We start from the raw sequence: 16,179 nt of genomic DNA on the forward strand, positions 1-16,179 counted from the left end.
TTAAAAAATAATAAACATAAATTCAAATAAAATACTAAAATCTAATATATATATATATATATATATATATATATATATATATATATATATATATATAGTAGTATGGTGCTGGTGATGGCAAACAGAGGTGCTTGTGAGTGCCGACTAGAGGCAGTGGTTGGTGGTGATTTTGGATGATGGTGGTGGTTCTAGGTAGTAGCTAGTGGTGATTGGTAGCGATAACGATTATGGTTGAGGATGGTGGTGGTAGTTGTGGTTGTGATTGAGGAGGGTGATGGTGGGTGGAGGTAGTTTATAATGGCGGGCAGTGCCGACTATGGTTATTGATGGTGATAGGGTAGTTGGTGGTGGTAGTTGAGGTGAGTGAGTGTGTGGTTATGGTTGAGGATGATGGTGGTGGGGGTAGTGGGTGAGGGTAGTGGTGGTGGTGGTAGTTAATAATGGTAGGCAACGATAATTAGTAATGAATATGGATGATAACATCTTAATAAAATTAAGTTTTTGTTATAGATATTAATCATACAGACATATTCAGACCCATTAGGTGGTTGTGAAGTAAAAAAAACAAACAAACTTAATGATTAAGATCTGAATGATTAAGATATGAATAATTAAGATTTAAATTTTAAAAATAAACGCATTTAATGTTTGAGGTCTGAATGATTAAGATTGAAATATTTATTAAGTACAAACAAATGAGGCCCGAGCGAAAAATACCCAAGTGAAGAAGGAAAGCTAAAAGAAAAAAGGAAAAAAAAAAAAAGCAATGCAGAAAAGCCGGTCAAAACAGCAGGAAAACCGGCACTCCGACAAGCAACCCAAACTCCAGCTCTATATTTGTTCTCTTTTTTTTTCTTCCTTTTTCCTCTTTCACTTTCACATTTCACTCAAGTTTTTCTTTTCTTTTTTTGGGTATATATTTACAAAGTTACATTAATTTTTTACAAGTTAATTATCTTTTTAATATAACAAATCATCTCACATTCATACGGTATCCGAGAAAGGACTGCACTCCTAAAGGGTGTGATGTAGACAACTTATCATAATATAAGTATTATTAACTAATTCCACACCTCGAACGCATAATTTGTAATACAAATATTAGTGACTACTTTCACGATTTGAACGTGTGATCCACAATATAAGTATTAATAACTAGTTTCACAGCTCAAAGTTATTACATGACCTATAGAACAAACGAAAGTGTTACAACAAAATATCTAGCTTTCAATCTCTCTACTCAAATAAAACTCTCACACTACACAATTCACTATCAAACAAATATTTTCAATGAGGAGGACCCTACCATTTTAAATTTTTAACACACTACTTTTTGTTTAATCATTACCACTCTTTACTCCCTTCTTTTTCTTTCATAAAAGCAATAAAAGCAAACAAAAAAATTACACTTCTCATTACCCAAAGCTTCAAAAAGCAGCTGCTAAGTGCTACTCCTAATATTCGAATAAAAGTAAAAGCCCAACTTTTATTTTTATTAAATAAAAAAATCGGAATGAAGTGAAACATTAAAAGGAAGTCGAAAATTAAAGTGAAGAATCAGTTCTTGAAGTTGGCTCAGTAGTAATGGGGATGTCTATTCCTATACTTGTAATAGTGATTGCCCTTCACCTCATCGCCTTTGTTCTTGCCGTCGGTGCTGAACGACGTCGTAGCACGGTACCCTCTATAGCTTATATTCTGTTTTCATTGATCTTTCTTTTTTTGCTTTTGTTTCTGGATATAGGTAAAGATTGAACTTTATGTTTGTGTGTGTGTTGTGAGTATGTGTTTTTCTGTTTTTCTTTTCTGGGTATAGTTAAAGCCTTAAAGGTTGATTTTTTTTGTTTTATTTGCTTCGTAGTCTAGCTATAGATTAATTTTTTGGTGCCTTTTTTTCCTGGGTATAGTTAAAGATTTGATTATTTTTTTTCATTTCTGGTTGTAGTTAAAGATTGAACTTTTTGGTTTTATTTGCTTTATAGTCTAGCTATTGATTAATTTTTTGGTATTTTTTTTCCTGGGTATAGTTAAAGATTTGATTTATTTTTTCATTTCTGGTTGTAGTTAAAGATTGAACTTGTTAGTTTTATTTGCTTCATAGTCTAGTTAAATATTAAATTTTTGGTGTTTTTGTTTTCTGGGTATAGTTAAATATTTGATTTTTTTTCCATTTATGGGTGTAGTTAAAGATTGAATTTTTTGGGTGCTTTTTTTCAGTGAATTTGGTGGTGTTGTTTCTGGGTATAGTTAAAGATATGATTTTCCCCCCATATCTGGTTGTAGTAATAATTTACTTTTTTAGTATTTGAGTGTATTTAAAGAATGGATTTTGAATGTTGTTTTTGTGTTTGTGAAGGCGAAAGTGCAACCGGACGAGTATGATGAAAGGACGTACTGTGTGTATGGAACGGATGCTTCCACGGTGTATGGATTGGCGGCGTTTGGGTTGCTTCTGATTAGCCAAATGTTGGTTAACGGCATTACTAAGTGTTTATGTTTTGGAAGAGGAATGATGGGTGGTAGTTCTACTACCTGTGCCATTTTCTTCTTTGTCTTCTCCTGGTAAGAATATCGTTACTGTCCCCCCCCCCCCCCCCCCCAACCAAGCTAAATAGCCTGAACTACATTCTTTTGTCGCTATTTTCATGCTCTGGTTGTAGCGCATTCGCCACCTAGAGTTGTGAAATATTCATGCGAATAGGTAATGAGGTTGTTTTTGTTAATTGAGTTTGATTGTTGCTGTTTGGTTTGGATGGTTGGTGGAGCAGTATTTGTTTCAAGTGTTGATGTTGCTTAGTTACTTTGCATATATCTGTGTGTTTCTCTGCTTATTGAATAACGTCAATGTGTCTATACGGCCTTACCTGTTTGCTTAGGTTAGTTAGGCGTCGTATTATGTTATGTTACTCAAGTATTTTAATTTTGTTTTCTCCAGAAACTCATTATTTTTTTTTTGTTGCTTCTAGCCTTGTGCTTTTCCAGTGTGGTCAAATTAAGTGCTAATTAGACGCTGGAATTCGTCTCTTTTTGGATCAGATTGAAGAGCTAGGAAGTTAAGATTGACTGATTGAGTACTTCTGCAATTATAAACTAATCAAGGGATTATACCATTTTGAAACTTAATCTTGCCGTAGAGTAACAGTGGTCACATGTTAAATGTTCACTAATTTAGTTAGTGACCTTACTCTTCCCGTCTGTTTGCACTATTTTAGGGTGAAGTAGTTTACATTCTTTTTGTCCGAGCCAAAACGGTGCCACTAAATAAATTTGACCTTTATAGTGTGACACTAAGTTGTGATTGTACTTGTGCAATAGGTAAAGAAATACTCACCAATATAACTATTGCACTGGGGAAATTGATACATTAAATTGCTTGCGAGTAGCTATGATACCTGTAACAGGTGCAAACCCTCAATGAATTTTTGAATTACCACTTGATGCTTGCCCCAGCTTACATGCACCAAATTACTCCATTGAAACTCATCTCATCCCAGTATTAGCCTTATGCCAATATTACTTTTCCAGCCTCAACTTGTTTGGAACAGAGGGCCTGGCATAGTTGTTGTAATTAATTAGGGAAAGTGAAAGTTATTTTTTAATGTACTACAACAATAACAGCAACACAAAACCCAGTGTAATTCCACAAGTGGTGTCTGAGTAGGATAGTGTACATCAGTCCTAACCCAGCTCCTCCAGAATTAAAAATGGTAAAGAAGTTGACTACAAAAGGGATAAGAAGGATGTTAAATACTTAATTGTACACTATTTTTGCACCAAACCAAATAACTTAATCTTAGTAGTTAAACATTGAACTGGGAATACATATCACTTAACCATGGTTGAGTCATGAGTGACAAATGAGTGTATAAAAGACACTTGTCTTGCATTCATTTGTTTGGTGTAAACTCTGTGTGCAAGATTTTACCAGGACAACTAGCATAGACACACATGGTTTTGATGATGACAGGTGATATCTAGTTTAATTTGTTTGCTAGTGCGTGAGGTTGTTCTGATTTGGTTTTAATGTTTTTGGTGAGTAAAAGCTTCAACAAACACTCATTTGAAAAAGAATATAAACTCCCGTGAAGTGATACGTAGATTGTTGTAAGGTGCCGAACTAAAATTAATAATCCCTTGAAATGATGCAGATATAAGTTAAGATGCAAATAGTATGCAAAGGCCTGTTAAAAGTGAGCATGACGAAATAAGATTATATTCAACCTCGTTCCCCAGAAAATGAAAAGGGGGAAGGGGGAGGGCGGAGGGGGAATTGGAGCAAAATTCAGTGAGATACTTTGATTACTTTTGACGTCTCTTCTCTATCAAATTCTTATTACCTTTCCGCATATAGTCTCTAACCACTGTTTCACCACGGTTACATTTTTCTGTCACTCGATTTAACGCAGCAGTTGATCTTTTTCTCCTGCTACTTAACCTCCATCAAAATTCTACTAAAAGAGCCACTGGAACTTGACGGCACTAGAATTACATAAAGCTATGGCTGACTTCCTCTTTTGAATGACAAACAGGGTTAGCTTTTTAGGAGCAGAAGCATGCTTATTGGCAGGATCAGCAAGGAATGCATATCATACAAAGTATCGAGGGTTTTTCCGAGCTGACCACTTGTCATGTGCCACCCTCCGAAAAGGTGTATTTGCAGCTGGCGCTGCCCTGACGTTATTATCAATGATCGGATCCGTTTTCTACTATTGGATACACTCAAAGGCTGATACTGGTGGATGGCAAAAGCACCAAAATGAAGGACTTGGAATGGCAACATCTAATTATACTGAATCTACTGAAAGAAAGGGCTGAATCCTTGTTTCTTCCATAGGTCCGTTACATTTACAAATCGAACTAGGTATTTCACTAAGAAACTTAAACATCAAGAGTTCTTGGTTTGGTTTTGTACCACCCTTGCATACATAATATATCATATATGTAGTCCTTAGGAATATATGCATATTAGCAGTATCCGCGTCCTGTCTGTAATAGCTTTTTCTTAGATGTCAATTGTATGCATATGAACAATGTAAGCCTTCCTTTCTGGGAAGGTAAAAGAGTATGATCTCTGTGTTTTTCTTGGTAGGCACTGGAAAGAGAGTACAATTTTACAGTCTGAACTAATCTTCTGCAGTTTATTTTGTAATTCTATGCAAGTGAACAAACTACATATCTATAACTTTCTGTAGGATTATCCAGAACGCATACCGTTCGAAGCATGGAAACTAGATTTCAAGGGCTACAATTTTTGTTAAGATATCATGCTCCAGTTCAGTATATATTGAGAGTAGTAGTAGTAGAAGTTCTCTACCAAGTCTAAAACCTATTCCCAACTAGTAGGTACCTATATGGATTTTTCTCTTCCATTGTATCCTATCTTTAGCTAAGTATGCATTGATTCCAAGGATTTGTAGGTCTTTCGAGACAACTTCCTTCCATGTGATTTTAGGTCTACCCCGTCTCCTTTTCACACTTCCCACACCATAGTTTCATACCTACGGATCAATGCATCTGTAGGTCGACGCAGGACATGACCAAACTATCTCAAGCGACTTCTCTTATTTTATTCTCAATGTATGCTACTTGCACCTTGTAGTGAATGTGCTCATTTTTAGCTAGCGTTTGGCCATATATTCCCAAATTTATTCTGAAAAATTTTATTTGGGTGAAATTTGATTTGAAGATGAAAATGTGTTTGGACATTTGTTTTGGGTGAAGTTTGGTTTGGAAAAACATGAAACATGACTTATACTCACAAGTTTTAAAAACTATCACAAATACCCAACAGTACCATTATCAATAACATTCATTATATTATCGCAAGCCATAGTCCTGAACATAAATAAATTTGATACAAAATTATCATTTTTATAATGAACTACATGATACACTATCAGATGACCGAGAAAACGAAGCAATATCGCTACAAAATAATAAATGGTGGGCTCTTTTATAAAATATAAAAGTTTGGGGAAATTTTTAAAAAATATAATAGTGATATTTTGGCAACTGGTTTTGGGATTTGAGATTTGGGACTTGGGATTTGGCCAAAATATAGGCAAAATCTATGACCAAACATGTGTTTGCCAAATAAAACCCAAGTTTATTTTGGCAAAATTTATGGCCAAACGGGTCCTTAATTTTATCTAATTTAATGTGACCGCACATCCATCTTAGCATTTCACATGTTTGTAACACAATCTTGTGAATATGCTGAACTTTAGTAGCCCAACATTCACTACCATATAATATTAACACAAAGTAAGAAAAAGAAAAATAGAAAACTTGAAACATAGAAATTATACAAAAACACAAATTTCATAATAGGTACCCATAGCAGATACACAGCAATTGGAAACTAATGTACCATTTGCATCTATGCCCCTCCATGATTGGATCAAGAAGACAAAAAAAGGACAGCCCGGTGCACTAAGCTCCCGCTATGGGCGGGATCCGCAGAAGAGCCGGACCACAAGGGTCTATTGTACGCAACCTTACCCTACATTTCTTCTTGTATCCACGGCTTGAACCCGTGACTCTAGGTAAGAAAACATTTACAACAAATTCAACAGTCACTGCAATCATTATTAGAAGTATAAAATTCTGCTGCGAGTATTATGTTGTGGGAGTAATCTCCTATTAAGTCCTGATAAGTAATAATCAACATTTCGTGCAGCCATAGCTTCTGTGTTTGAGAACCACTTTTTACCATCATAATTGTCAAAATCAAATTATGACTGGTATAACATGAAAAAAGAAGAACCAAGTTGGAATATATTGTTGAATACCATCAATGTTGGAGTGAATGCTAGATCAATAGCATTTTGCCATCTGAATATGCCTACTAAGTACTGAAAGATGCTATAAAGCTAACACATAATTTACTTAGTTAAAATAAATAGTACAAAAATTAAGTAACAATCTGTACTTTGATAACATTTTACAAATCGTGATAATTTTGTAGTAATAGTTCTAGTAAGTATTTAATGTGTTAAGACGTATTGAAATGTAGATAATCGAAATTCAAATATTATACTAGTGTGGCATCTACATATAAAAGCATCTAATTAAGCTTAAAACTTGACGAAATTCTGCAATAATTTTCATGCCAAGACATAATTACATAATTTTTTTCATATAAAAGGTAAGCATCACCTGTTACATTTCTTTTATGAAAAATCATTCTTCACTAATCTAACAATTATTCTCCAGAAAATGACGTTGTTAATACGGGGAGATGCTTCTATACAACCGCAATAACATGGCATTTTGCTCGGGAGAAGGCGTTGTTTTAACTTTATGGTAATGAAATCATACAACTTTCTCATGGTAGAAAAATAAAATTGTGCTTATTGACCAAAAGTAGTGGGGTGCCCCGGCAACAAGAAGCTAAAAGAGTGTAGATGTTGATGCGTAATTTGCTAATCTTCAAATCCATTCTCAACGTTCTTTAATTTTGATACTCACAAATGAGTATCCCGATCCAAGTGCAATGCCTACAAAACACAATATATGTAGGGCATTACATTGGCTCATGATGGATCCTGATGATGTTAAAGTGCCTACTTTTGGTACAATTATAGTTCCTTGGGACGCCAACATTGAGGGTGATATCACTAATGACAAACCTAGCATATGATTATCAGGCCTCTACAGTTTGGAGAGACCTGTTATGCCTTCATTGATTGTTGCTACAGTGAAGGGGGAGTGATTTGGCCATAGGACAAAGACAAACATATCATCCTCTCAAGTTAACTGGTATTCCCAGCTTTGTTTAGTGTTGTTATTCACAGTTGATCATACCTCTTTCTAGCTAATAAAGATTTTTTCCCTTCACGCTTACGCCTTTAAGTTTGTTGTAATCCTTTTGTTTGTGTATTTGGTTTGGGCCACGTGTAGGTACTAGGTAGTAGTGGTGTGGGGGTGGGGGTGGGGGAGGGGGCAACAGGCAACACTACTCTGAACACAACATACATCTTTTTTTCTGAATTTTCCACATGGGTGATGGGGAGAAGTTATAGTGTATAGAAATGAAAGTTGATAAAATATACACTATTAAATTGAATTGAATTTTCATCCTTAGACTCTCTATTTCTCATCGCATCGTCCGTGGTGATAACGTTGTTAACCTCGCCGTCAAGTACTCTGTCCATGTATACTCTTTCTTTGTGTATGTTCTGTATGTATGTATATGCTTTTCTTTCTTTTTTTCATTTTAAGGAGTCATTTTTGTTTTTTATCCTTAATTCAAGGTCATATTTTGATTTCTGAATGATAAAAATGCTGAAAAAACTGGTGAAAGAATGCACAGGAAGAGAATAAAACATCATAGTCATTTTTTAGTGCTGGAGTGTTTGTGTTTACAAGGTGTATGGATGAAAATTGTTTTGTGTGTGATAATTATTTTCACTAGCTTGATTAAAGCATAATATATATAATAATATATTGAGAGACTCACATATTAAACTATTATATTATAGTTTAGATTATTGAGAGTAATACCGTATAGTTATAAATAGTCTTAAGTGCAATATTCTTGCATTTATATTTAATTCAAACATTATATTAGTTTTCGTAAAATTTTGTACTCAAATGATATTGTTGAGATTGTTATAAAATAAAAACTGTAAAGTAAAGACAAGTATAGAGAGAAACTGATGTATTATTCAAACTTCAAACTTATGTACATAATGAACTAAATTCTCCTCTATTTATAGCTACTACTGCAAGCTGCTGTGTAAGCTGCTACTGCAAGCTGCTGTGTAAGCTACTACTGCAAGCTGCTGTGTAAGCTGCTTGTAAGCTGCTACTTTAAGCTGTTGTACCACATATAGATAATCTTCTACCATGGGTAATATTTATCCATAACGGAGTATCGAAAAGATAAGCTTTTTCAGGAGGCTTATTTCCAATGGAGTACTAAATGGATAAACATATTTACGGCGGAGTCTTATATGGATAAACTTCTTCAGGAAGCTTATTTACAACGGAGTACCAAATGAACATCCATAATATAATATATTCATAACACTCCCCTTGGATGTTCATTAAAAGATAATGTGCCTCGTTAAAACCTTACTAGGAAAAATCCCGTAGGAAAAAATCCTAGTGAAGAAAAAAGAGTACACATATTTAGTAATACGCATTGCTAGTTGCCTCATTAAAAACCTTATAAGGAAAACCCTGTAGGAAAAAATCTTAATAAGGAAAAAAGAGTACATCGCATATTTTACTCCCCCTGATAAAAACCTTGTTTCAAATATTTAAGTCTCCGCATTCCAATCTTGTATACCATCTTCTCAAAAGTTGAAGTTGGTAAAGATTTGGTGAATAAATCTGCCGGATTGTCACTTGAACGGATTTGTTGCACATCAATGTCACCATTTTTCTAAAGATCGTGTGTGTAGAATAATTTTGGTGAAATGTGCTTTGTTCTATCTCCTTTTATAAATCCTCCCTTCAATTGAGCTATGCATGCAGCATTGTCTTCGTATAAAATTGTAGGTCTTTTCTCACATTCCAAACCATATTTTTCTCGAATAAAATGAATTATTAATCTCAACTATACGCATTCCCTACTTGCTTCATGAATAGCTATTATTTCAGCATGATTTGAAGAAGTAGCAACAATAGATTATTTTGTGGAGCGCCATGATATGATAGTACCTCCACATGTAAACACGTACCCGGTTTGAGATCTAGCTTTATGGGGATCAGATAAATAACCTGCATCTGCATAACCAACAAGATCTGCACTATCTTTGTTAGCATAAAACAAACCCATATCAAGAGTTCCCTTTAAATATCGCAATATATGCTTAATCCCGTTCCAATGTCTCCATGTAGGAGAAGAGCTATATCTTGCTAGTAAATTAACAGAAAATGCTATGTCAGGCCTTGTAGCATTAGCAAGATACATAAGTGCACCAATTGCAGTGAGATAGGGTGTTTCAGGACCCAGGAGTTCCTCATCCTCTTCTGGAGGTCGGAACGGGTCCGTATTCACTTCAAGTGATCGAACAACCATTGGTATAGTCAATGGGTGCACTTTGTCTATGTAAAAGCATTTTAAGACCCTTTCTGTATAAGCAGATTGATGGATAAAGATCCCGTCTCCTAAATGTTCAATTTGCAGACCAAGATAAATTTTTGTCTTTCCAAAATCTTTCATCTCAAATTCTTTCTTAAGATATTCAATTGCCTTTTGGAGCTCTTCTGTAGTTCCAACAAGATTTATGTCATCAACATAAACAGCAAGTATAACAAATTCTGAAGCAATTTTCTTTATAAAAATACATGGACAAATAACATCATTTATGTAACCCTCTTTCAGCAAATATTCACTAAGGCGATTATACCACATGCGCCAAGATTGTTTTAAACCGTACAAAGATCTTTGTAATCTGATTGAGTATATTTTTCGAGACTTTGAATATGCTTCAGGCATTTTAAATCCTTGAGGGATTTTCATGTAAATCTTATTATCAAGTGACCCGTACAGATAAGTTTGATTGAAGGCTCCAGAAGAGCTATTGTATTTCTGTCTAAGGGAACAAAACTTATTATCGACAATGCATTATTCTCCTCCAAGTCCCGAAGAAACTTGTTGAGTTTTATAGATATCCGCCGAAATGGGTATCATGTTGAGACAATAGATGAAATGAACGTGGAATATCTTTGTATTACAAAGAATATTTCTGGCCAGAAATGCATTGTAGAAAAGTTACCAACTTTATCTTCTGGCTTATACTATTCAAAGATTAGTACAGTTGAAGCACACTCTATCGTAAACCAGAAGTTTATTGATTCAAATACTTTTGTGCTTTGGCATGGCCGGTTGGGCCATCCTGGATCAATAATGATGAGACGAATTACTGAAAATTCAAGTGGGCATCTATTAAAGAACCTGAAGATTCTTACAAATGATGAATTTTCTTGTGATGCTTGTTATCAAGGCAAAATGATCACTAGACAATCACCAATGAAGGTTGGCATTGAGTCCCCTACCTTTTTAGAACGTATACATGGGGATATATGTGGACCTATTCACCCACCAAGTGGGTTGTTTAGATATTTTATGGTTCTAGATGCATCTTCAAGATGGTCTCATGTGTGCCTATTATCATCTCGCAACCTGGCGTTTGCAAAGTTATTAGCCCAAATAATTCGATTAAGGGCACAATTCCCAGATTATCCTATAAAGGCTATTCGCCTTGATAATGCTGGAGAATTTTCATCTCAAGCTTTTGATGATTACTGTCTATCAGTTGGGATAAAGGTTGAACATCTGGTAGCTTATGTTCATACTCAAAATGGCCTTGCAGAGTCATTTATTAAACAGTTGCAATTGATAGCAAGACCACTACTTATGAAAACAAAATTGTCCACTACTGTTTGGGGCCATGCTATCTTGCACGCAACATCACTTATCCGTCTCAGACCAACGCGTTATAATAAATATTCTCCGTCACAATTAGTTTTTGGTCATGAACCAAATATTGCCCATCTACGAATTTTTGGACGTGCTGTATATGTGCCAGTAGCACCACCACAGCGCAGTAAGATGGGCCCCCAAAGAAGGTTAGGAATATATATTGAGTTTGAATCACCCTCTATTATTTGCTATGTTGAACCATTAACAGGAGATTTATTTACTGCTCGATTTGTAGATTGTCGATTTGATGAAATAAATTTTCCACAATTAGGGGGAGAGAAAAAGGAAATCAAAAGAGAAATTGTGTGGAAAGTTTCATCATTATCTCACTTTGATCCACGTACCCCTATATGTAATCCGGAGGTCCAGAAGATCATCCATTTACAGAATATAGCAAATCAAATGCCAGATGCATTTACTGATTTGAAAAGGATAACTAAGTCAAATATCCCTGCAGAGAATGTGCCTATCCGAATTGATATCCCAGCAGGACCATCTATTAGCATGAGAGCTAGTGAACCTAAAGCACGCCTGAAGCGTGGTAGGCCTATGGGTTCTAAGGATCGAAATTCTAGAAAAAGAAAATCGACAAATGATCAAAATGATATTATGAAGGGATCTCCTGAAGAGACCCAAGATCTGATTAGTTATGAGATTTCTGAAGAAATCAATGAACCCGAGACTCAAGTGAGTGAGGAACTTTTAATAAGTTCTACAAGTGATGGGATTAATTTAAGTCGATCTGAAATCTTGGTGGATAATATTTTTGCATATAATGTTGCACTTAACATTATGCAAGATAGTGAGGATTTTGAACCCCGATCTGTCGAAGAATGTCAACAAAGATCTGATTGGCCAAAATGGCAAGGGGCAATTTAATCAGAATTGAACGCACTTGCTAAAAGAGAGGTCTCTGGACCAGTAGTCCAAACACATGCTGGTATAAAACCAGTTGGTCATAAATGGGTTTTTGTGCGAAAAAGGAATGATAAAAATGAATCAATATACAAAATTTGAGGAAGATTGTAAGTGATTTTGGACTGATTTGGTATCAATATTCATAGTTAAAATCGAGTTTGTTGCACAAGGATTCTCACAACGACCTGGAGTCGATTATGAAGAAACATATTCACCTGTTATGGATGCCATAATATTTTGATATCTCATCAGTTTAGCCTTACGTGAAAGGCTTGAAATACATATGATGGATGTGGTTATAGCTTATATGTACGGGTCACTTGATAATGAGATTTACATGAAAATCCATCAAGGATTTAAAATGCCTAAAGCATATTCAAAATCTCGGGAAATGTACTCAATCAGATTACAAAGATCTTTGTACGATTTAAAGCAATCTGGGCACATGTGGTATAATCGCCTCAGTAAATATTTGCTGAAAGAGGGTTACATAAATGATGTTATTTGTCCATGTATTTTTATAAAGAAAATGGCTTCAGAATTTGTTATACTTGCTGTTTATGTTGATGACATAAATCTTGTTGGAACTCCAGAAGAGCTCCAAAAGGCAATTGAATATCTTAAGAAAGAATTTGAGATGAAAGATCTTGGAAAGACAAAAATTTGTCTTGGTCTGCAAATTGAACATTTAGGAGACGGGATCTTTATCCATCAATCTGCTTATACAGAAAGGGTCTTAAAACGCTTTTACATGGACAAAGCGCACCCATTGAGTACACCAATGGTTGTTCGATCACTTGAAGTGAATAAGGACCCGTTCCGACCTCCAGAAGAGGATGAGGAACTCCTGGGTCCTGAAACACCCTATCTCAGTGCAATTGGTGCACTTATGTATCTTATTAATGCTACAAGGCCTGACATAGCATTTTCTGTTAATTTACTAGAAAGATATAGCTCTTCTCCTACACGGAGACATTGGAACGGGATTAAGCATATATTGCGATATTTAAAGGGAACTCTTGATATGGGTTTGTTTTATGCTAACAAAGATAGTGCAGATCTTGTTGGTTATGCAGATGCATGTTATTTATCTGATCCCCATAAAACTAGATCTCAAACCGGGTACGTGTTTACATGTGGAGGTACTATCATATCATGGCGCTCCACAAAATAATCTATTGTTGCTACTTCTTCAAATCATGCTGAAATAATAGCTATTCATGAAGCAAGTAGGGAATGCGTATAGTTGAGATCAATAATTTATTTTATTCAAGAAAAATATGGTTTGGAATGTGAGAAAAGACCTACAATTTTATACGAAGACAATGCTGCATGCATAGCCCAATTGAAGGGAGGATTTATAAAAGGAGATAGAATAAAGCACATTTCACCAAAATTATTCTACACTCACGATCTTCAGAAAAATGGTGACATTGATGTGCAACAAATCCGTTCAAGTGACAATCCGGCAGATTTATTCACCAAATCTTTACCAACTTCAACTTTTGAGAAGATGGTATACAAGATTGAAATGCGGAGACTTAAATATTTGAAACAAGGTTTTCATCAGGGGGAGTAAAATACGCGATGTACTCTTTTTTCCTTATTAAGGTTTTTTCCTACAGGGTTTTCCTTATAAGGTTTTTAATGAGGCAGCTAGCAATGCGTATTACTAAATATGTATACTCTTTTTCCTTCACTAGGATATTTTTTCATGGGGTTTTTCCTAGTAAGGTTTTAACGAGGCACATTATCTTTTAATGAACATCCAGGGGGGTGTTATGAATATATTATATTATGGATGTTCATTTGGTACTCCGTTGTAAATAAGCTTCCTGAAGAAGTTTATCCATATAAGACTCCGCCGTAAATATGTTTATCCATTTAGTACTCCATTGGAAATAAGCCTCCTCAAGAAGCTTATCCTTTCGGTACTCCGTTATGGATAAATATTACCCATGGTAGAAGATTATCTATATGTGGTACAACAGCTTAAAGTAGCAGCTTACAAGCAGCTTACACAGCAGCTTACAAGCAGCTTACACAACAGCTTACAAGCAGCAGCTTACACAGCAGCTTGCAGTAGTAGCTTACACAGCAGCTTGTAGTAGCAGCTTACACAGCAGCTTCCTTTCTTCTATAAATAGAGGAGAATTCAGTTCATTATGTACATAAGTTTGAAGTTTGAATAATACATCAGTTTCTCTCTATACTTGTCTTTACTTTACAGTTTTTATTTTATATATTATATTATGGATGTTCATTTGGTACTCCGTTGTAAATAAGCTTCCTGAAGAAGTTTATCCATATAAGACTCCACCGTAAATATGTTTATCCATTTAGTACTCCATTGAAAATAAGCCTCCTGAAGAAGCTTATCCTTTCGGTACTCCGTTATGGATAAATATTACCCATGGTAGAAGATTATCTATATGTGGTACAACAGCTTAAAGTAGCAGCTTACAAGCAGCTTACACAGCAGCTTACAAGCAGCTTACACAGCAGCTTACACAGCAGCTTGCAGTAGTAGTTTACACAGCAACTTGCAGTAGTAGCTTACACAGCAGCTTGCAGTAGCAGCTTACACAGCAGCTTCCTTTCTTCTATAAATAGAGGAGAATTCAGTTCATTATGTACATAAGTTTGAAGTTTGAATAATACATCAGTTTCTCTCTATACTTGTCTTTACTTTACAGTTTTTATTTTATATATTATATTATGGATGTTCATTTGGTACTCCATTGTAAATAAGCTTCCTGAAGAAGTTTATCCATATAAGACTCCGCCGTAAATATATTTATCCATTTAGTACTCCATTGGAAATAAGCCTCCTGAAGAAGCTTATCCTTTCGGTACTCCGTTATGGATAAATATTACCCATGGTAGAAGATTATCTATATGTGGTACAACAACTTAAAGTAGCAGCTTACACAGCAGCTTGCAGTAGTAGCTTACACAGCAGGTTGCAGTAGTAGCTTACACAGCAGCTTGCAGTAGCAGCTTACACAGCAGCTTTCTTTCTTCTATAAATAGAGGAGAATTCAGTTCATTATATACATAAGTTTGAAGTTTGAATAATACATCAGTTTTTCTCTATACTTGTCTTTACTTTACAGTTTTTATTTTATAACACGTTATCAGCACGAGACTCTGCCATCTCGAGCAAATACTTTGAAAGTATCAGAGGTACGAATTTTCTTTTTCTAAATAATGTCAAATCTTTCTAATCTTGAGTTTGTAGCCCTGGATATATCGGGCAAAAGCTACATGTCTTGGGTTCTTGATGCCGAAATTCATCTTGATACGATGGGTCTGGCAGACACCATCAAAGATAAAAATCAGGCATCGAACCAAGACCGTGCCAAAGCAATGATATTCCTACGCCATCACCTTGATGAGGGCCTAAAAATGGAATATCTTACTGTTAAAGATCCAGTCATACTGTGGAATAATTTGAAAGATAGATATGACCACCTGAAGATGGTCGTTCGTCCACAGGCACGTTACGATTGGACTCATCTAAGGCTACAAGATTTTAAATCTATCAGTGAGTATAATTCTGCTATGTTCAGAATTATTTCCCAATTGAAACTATGTGGTGATAATATTACTGATCATGATATGTTGGAGAAAACTTTCACCACTTTTCATGCCTCGAATATGCTCCTGCAGCAGCAATATCGAGAGATGGGATTTAAAAAGTATTCTGAACTTATCTCGCATCTTCTTGTAGCCGAGCAACATAATGGGCTATTAATGAAAAACCATGAAAGCCGACCTACTGGTTCATGTCCATTCCCTGAAGTGAATGAGATGAACTTCCA

At 35.3% G+C, this 16,179-nt stretch overlaps 1 protein-coding gene across 1 annotated transcript; it reads left to right on the forward strand.

Moving 5' to 3' along the window:
- Positions 1-1,346: 1,346 nt before the first annotated feature.
- On the forward strand, positions 1,347-5,123 carry LOC104091087 (uncharacterized). Its single transcript, XM_009596344.4, has 3 exons — positions 1,347-1,677; positions 2,357-2,562; positions 4,530-5,123. Exons 1-3 carry the CDS (start codon positions 1,585-1,587, stop codon positions 4,813-4,815), a joined length of 585 nt encoding a protein of 194 aa, XP_009594639.1. The 5' UTR covers positions 1,347-1,584; the 3' UTR covers positions 4,816-5,123.
- The last annotated feature ends 11,056 nt before the right edge of the window (positions 5,124-16,179 follow it).

Source organism: Nicotiana tomentosiformis, chromosome 10 (genome assembly GCF_000390325.3).
Source record: "Nicotiana tomentosiformis chromosome 10, ASM39032v3, whole genome shotgun sequence".
In the NCBI taxonomy this organism is placed as follows: Eukaryota; Viridiplantae; Streptophyta; class Magnoliopsida; order Solanales; family Solanaceae; genus Nicotiana; species Nicotiana tomentosiformis.

What these genes read in the sequence shown, in the direction of transcription:
- LOC104091087 (XM_009596344.4), top strand. Translation starts at nt 1,585, where the DNA reads ATGGGGATGTCTATTCCTATACTTGTAATAGTGATTGCCCTTCACCTC. An exon ending in CTGAACGACGTCGTAGCACG is followed by an intron (nt 1,678 to 2,356) that starts GTACCCTCTATA and finishes GTGTTTGTGAAG; the next exon opens with GCGAAAGTGCAACCGGACGA. An exon ending in TTCTTCTTTGTCTTCTCCTG is followed by an intron (nt 2,563 to 4,529) that starts GTAAGAATATCG and finishes AATGACAAACAG; the next exon opens with GGTTAGCTTTTTAGGAGCAG.